The sequence below is a fragment of the Diadema antillarum genome, unplaced genomic scaffold (assembly GCF_040938485.1).
Source record: "Diadema antillarum isolate AM-2024a unplaced genomic scaffold, OU_Dant_1.0 seq00001347_RagTag, whole genome shotgun sequence".
NCBI classification, from domain to species: domain Eukaryota; kingdom Metazoa; phylum Echinodermata; class Echinoidea; order Diadematoida; family Diadematidae; genus Diadema; species Diadema antillarum.
The window spans coordinates 306062-312063 of record NW_027272112.1 but is presented as its reverse complement, the minus strand read 5'-3'; the positions used below and the strand labels follow the sequence as shown (position 1 = coordinate 312063).

The 6002-nt window shown below is 40.4% G+C and overlaps 1 protein-coding gene across 1 annotated transcript; it reads left to right on the top strand.

Annotated features, from left to right (window-relative positions):
* Positions 1-1378: 1378 nt before the first annotated feature.
* On the top strand, positions 1379-5165 carry LOC139708523 (uncharacterized). Its single transcript, XM_071620465.1, has 3 exons — positions 1379-1403; positions 2367-2511; positions 3500-5165. Exons 1-3 carry the CDS (start codon positions 1386-1388, stop codon positions 4249-4251), a joined length of 915 nt encoding a protein of 304 aa, XP_071476566.1. The 5' UTR covers positions 1379-1385; the 3' UTR covers positions 4252-5165.
* The last annotated feature ends 837 nt before the right edge of the window (positions 5166-6002 follow it).

Sequence of the window (6002 nt, the reverse complement as noted above, 5' to 3'; positions counted from 1 at the left end):
TTTGGCCTCGATATTTTAATGTTGTACCAATCGGGTGCCGTTCCGGCGCTGTATTTCCTTAATTTTTCAACAAAAACTACCGGGAATACTTACATGGGTGGACTAAACCTAAATGATTCACATCGGCGACTGTTTGATGCATTTCATTGCTTATGATGCAGAAAATGCTGTCTTATAAGGCAAATATCTTCAGCTCACCGATGCTCACTAAAACTCACAATCACTTGCACATGCGCACACAATGCATTCAGTGCAGTGCATTGACAGCTGTATTACTCGCTACATGATGCATATTCACCGTGCGATGATGCATTATTCATATCCTTTTGCGTCCGTAACGTTGACGTCATTGTTTACGCATGCGTAGATGCGTACTGATGGATATACACGTTCAAAATAGCAGCAAAGCTCTCCACTAGGGCAGACCACCTACTCCTAAAAAATGTGGAAAATTATTCAGTTTCCAGATAAATTGGTGAGAAGGACCAAGGCAATGGGGTAGTGTATATTTCATTTTATATTGTCACTGTGTTTATGATGGACATTTAGCCATGGTTTATTTGTGAAGTTGCCGTATATGTGGCAATAGGGAGTTGTTCGTTATTCTCACTTGAACGAAACTGCGGGGTAGCCGCCAGGACCCCGCCGCAGAGCGGCGGGTCTCCGGGGCTAGTGGGGCTAGTGCCTACACACCACCAATACAATAGGTTAATGGAAACGCAGAGACTCCAACTCTCCCGTTTTCGACGGGAGATCTCCCGCCGAAAACCCATTTTTGCAAAATCTCCCGTTCTCCCGTTTGAGATTTAATTTCTCCCGCCCTGGCTCAATGTCTCCCGTTGGAAAGGATTTCTTACTTATTTCTATCGTATGTTGAAAAAAATAAGCCTTAGATAGCACCAGAGAGCATCTATAACCCTAGGAACTTCGCGCTTCGCACACATAAACTTGGAGTCTCCCGTTTGCTAGGGGTTTCAGGCGGGAAATTCTCCAGATCAGAAGGTGTTTGGGGTTGGAGTCTCTGGAAACGTAGTTACAGTATTTAGGTTCCTCTATTACATGCAGATACACTAGCACTTGACAAGTAGGCATATCTAGTATATTACCTTGTCTTCTTATCTCGGCACTTGTTTTGGTATTATAATGGTATCTTCACTGAATGCGTGTGGAGCTAGCCAGGCAGCCCGCTATGACTTTAAATGGCGGACATGCATACACACACGCAACTAGTGAGTAAAAACAACATGACAACAACAACAACAACGCGACGATCCCATTCTCTCTTTGTATGTAGCTCATAGCGGAACGGAGCCCTCTATGTTCGGGCTGGTCGCAGTTACATGCTCCGTTGAGATTGAATGTACCTCAGAATCGTTATTGTTGGAATGGGGGTGTTTTTGAAGGTGAGTAGACTCATGGTTACATAATCGTCTTGCCATTGATAGAGGTCCTACTATACTACTTGTAACTGTTAACAATGTTAGTTAAGTCTAGTTCCTTTGGTTCAGAATTGCGGATTAAAGGTAGGTAGACGGATCCCAACAATGAATTAATCTACACTAGCTACGGCTATCAGTATCATCTAGACTATAAACGTTAGAGTCCCCAGATTAGCAATTTAGCATGAAGCCCTGGGGGGCGTTTCATCAACGAGTTCGTCGGAGTTTTCACCGACGAATTTGCTATCAGCCAATCAGACGCAAGGATTTATACTGACAACTGTCAAAAGCTAATGAAATCCTTGGTCTGATTGGCTGATAGCAAATTTGTCGGTGAAAACTCCGACGAACTCGTTGATGAAACGCCCCCCTGAAGGGTGAAGCCAGGATCAGACCTCGGCTCGATCAGCTCAGGTCAATCCGAGTCACAATGACAATGTCAATAACAAAGACAATGTCAACAATGTCACATGATGCACTACTGGAAAGAAACAGAAGTAGTGTAGTAGTAGTGAGCCTGGGCCTGGACTGCTCAGATGGTTCGACGTAGAGAGATAGTAAGATACAAATGAAACCGGTATGGTCATGCCTATTGGGATCAGGACTCAAATCATTGATTTCCAAAAAGATCGGCTCACCTAATTTGTCAGTCTTGACAAATTCTGAGTCTAGTTCAGTATGGAACAGGTTAATTTGAAAAATTTAGCTCACAAGAAATAAAAACAACAGAAAATGATGTCAAAGAGAATGCTTTCAAACATTGAATTATGCAGTATTCATTCAACTGTAATATGTGAGTTCAATTTGGGCAAGTTTGACTGTTTATCCAGTTTTAACATATCCCATCAGAAAGTCTGGTCATCATGATGTATCATATGAAATTAATGCATTTCAATTCTAAGGATGAGTTTTACTTTTGATTTTCAGCTTGGTGTTGGAGCTTTTAGGTCCATGCCCATCTACGCATACAGGAATAACCCAGTGAGGATGGCGTCATGCAGTAACAGGAATGCCAAAGTCACTCGCCTGTCTGATCATCTTGAGCTTCATATGTATCACCCAGAAACCACAAGTTAGAGAAATCCTTGCATGTCATGATGGTGGGGCTGGGGTACAGTAAATGTAAAATTGTGACTTTCTTTTGAACCATGGGAATTATGTTGAAGCTCTTCTTCATTCTCAGTACATGACTCTTTGACCTTGCATCAGAAAACCAACAAATGGTAACAAAACTCAAATTTCTCTGAGGACTCAAACTGGGTGACATGGGCCAACTTGGTCAATTTGGTGGTTTTCTGTATTTTCTGAAAAAGCAATTCTTCTATATAATTCAAAAGTTTTGGAACATAAAAGAAATTATGCAAAATTGTGTTTTTGGCAGTTTGTGTAGTATAAACACTTTTTTTCAGTTTGAAGTAGGCTTTCATGAATTTACAGTTCTGAGCATGAGAGGTCCTTTACATACTCTTTATTTTCAACTCGGTAGGTAATAACATTTTCGAGGATAGTATTATTGCCTTGAAAGTTGGTATTGGTCATGAATAGAATGTACCAGGAGTGGTTACCATGGAGTTTCACATCTCGTTCATTGCACGGAGTATTATTGGGAGAGATTCCACTCGAATAGACCCCAAACTTCAAAGCCCCTTTTCTCAGCACACCCTTTTGTAGAGGATGTGCTTTCTTTCCACATTTGAATTGGGTTATGAAGTCTGTTTACAGTGAATAATAGCTCATTTCAAAGCTTACAGGCTCCTCTTTCAGAATCTGCCCTTAACTAAAATCAGGCTGATGACTTTTTGATGTGTTTTTCTTTTGATGGAGAATCATATATACCGGTAGTGCTTTTGATGACATGAATGTTGTGGTTCTATGTTTTTGTGATTCACTGATACAAGCTGCATTACTGTGCTACATCAATGAAAGAATAGGCCGTAATTGGTGTAACTTTTTTCTTGGTCAAGACTTCTGTATTAGGAAATTTTATAGCGCATTCTAGCAAGCTGTTACATGGTAGTCTTTAATCAATACTCACAACCATTTGATTCTGTACTGTGCAGTTACAGGAGACCCAAGGCCACTGCTTGTCTTTCTGCCCTGGCTGACAGCCACTGCATCATCAGCGAACTGCTATCGTGAATTGTATGCTGCCCGTGGTTTCAATGTGCTGACAGTGTGGGGGAAGATGTCCTACTTCTTGTGGCCTGCGTGGGCCAAGCCTGTGGCCAGAGAGCTCACAGAGTACCTGGACACCTGTACCAAGGGACCCCTCCTTATTCACAGCATGTCAATTGGTGCCTACTTGTATGCCGTTACACTCAAGCACATTGATGACAACAAGGGAAAATACTCTGCCCTTATCCCAAGAGTGAGAGGTCATGTGTATGACAGCATCGTGGTTGGTACTCTTGAAGAAATGGCAACTGGAGTTTGTAAGGTTATTTCGCCAAAAAATTCTTTCCTACAATCACTGATCTTCAGGTCATGTTTGTTGTACTTTTCTGCCACCAAGCCACACACAGTTGTGCCTTACAATGCATTCATTGATGTCTGCTTCAATTCTCCCGTGAAGACACCCAAGCTGTGCTTCTATTCACTGTCTGATGAGTTGTGTTGTCCTGACAGTATGAAGCGTCTCATGAACCACTGGAGGGACAGGTATGACTTGGATATCATGGAGAAGTCTTGGGAAAAATCACCTCATGCTGCCCATCTCAGACATGACCCAGAGACATACCAGGGACTTCTTGATGTGTTCCTTAAGAAGCTGGAATTAGGTGACATATCTCCCAGACTGTTATCTAAGCTCTAGAGAAAGTGAAGGAAGGCAGCTTAGAATGCATTATGAAGATTTTATGAATAAAAGTGTTAGCAAAGCAGCCAAATCTGTGCTGCTTTGAAGAGTTGTCATACAATGTGTTTGCATTTTTACATGATGGAGCAAGATGGTAAAAGTGGGATATTCAAATATATCTCAAATTGATTATGAGCAAAGACATGTGATGTGAAGTAAAGTAAGATTTTCTCCCATACCAAGATCTCAGGATTTCTTTCAAACTCTTGATGGTTTCTTTGCAATATATACCCTAACGCTGAAATAAGTTGCTATCACTTTACCTGTTAGAATTAATCATGATTACAAATTGTTATTGTACCACTATCACATTCCAGTAGATAAGCCTGCTGTGTAATATGAAGTTTAATAAGACGATCCGGTAGTGTGGGGATAGAAGGTTGACCCAATTACATCAATCTTCATTCGCTGCCCACTGGGGTACATTTGAAAACTACAACTACGACAGGCCTGTTACAATATTTTGTATTGTATTACAATATTTTTGTTACAATTGCCCACATCAAAGTCAAGCCAGCCTTCTCACTGCATGGTATTCTGTTACATTGTGGGAACAAATGTATGAAGAAACTTTTCAGACAATGATGTGAAGTGAATACTGCAACTTTATTCACACCATCTTGAAACTCTCTTAGTCTCCTTCTCGAGACTCACAAGTATCATGAGTGTAGTCCTCACTTCCAACATTTCATGCGTAATCGTTTAAACCAAAACACAACATATCCCCATGTTTCCAGGTCCTTGTCTGCAAGTAGGGCAGAATGTACATGTCTTGATTCTGCTAGAATTCACTTCCTGTGTTCACATTCTCTTGTATTTGTGAAACCTTGGCAATATCATCCATCATTTTTGTTTTCGTTGTATTTAAATCATTTATGGGAGGCACTTCGGGGCTTCTGGCTGGGGCCCTGTTCAGGATAAAATAACTAGCTTTCGTGTTTTGTGTATATTATTGTTGTGTACTAGCACAACTATCACATGCTGGAAACATTGCCTGACATTCAAAATACTTTAGTTTTATTCAATTGGAAGTGTTACTATACCAACTATGAATTCATTCAAAATTTATAGGCATGTCTGTATGTGCCCATGGTACTTCAAATGTATTGATGCTTGAAAGAAGGTACAATGCATTGAATTAATTCAGAATCCACAGTGGTAATGAAAATAATGTTGAAGGAGAAGATACTCAATCTTAGATCTAGATACACTGTGGGCCTATATTATACGTTGTACAGTGTATACACAGGGTGTACAAGCTGTTGTGTGTGATATGTGCAGTGGACTTTGGGAACTACCTCGGAAGTAAAAATGTCAAGGGGTGATCTCATTGTGTGAGTTTTTTATTTTTTTTTCTCTCATTTTTCAGCTGCCAAGTGCACTATGAAAAAAAAATAATTCATGATACTTGTGTAGTTATAGTGATTTGACTATGACCAAACGTTTTATGCAAGACAGTGTGCTGTTGTGGTAAAAGGTGATGACACAGGGTCTTGTCCTTGAGGGATGTTTGTAACTTTTTATAGCAATCAGTTTTTCTGAACCAATTGTGTTTTTAACTGTGATTATTCTTTGAAACATCATTTTGGTGCTGAATAGGTTACCATGTACCTTTGGTAAATGAGATGCAACTCCACTAGCCCTAAAGTGAGTTTGATAGAACTTCTTCACTTGTTGAATGTCATCAGAATTTTTTTTTTCCCCCAAGA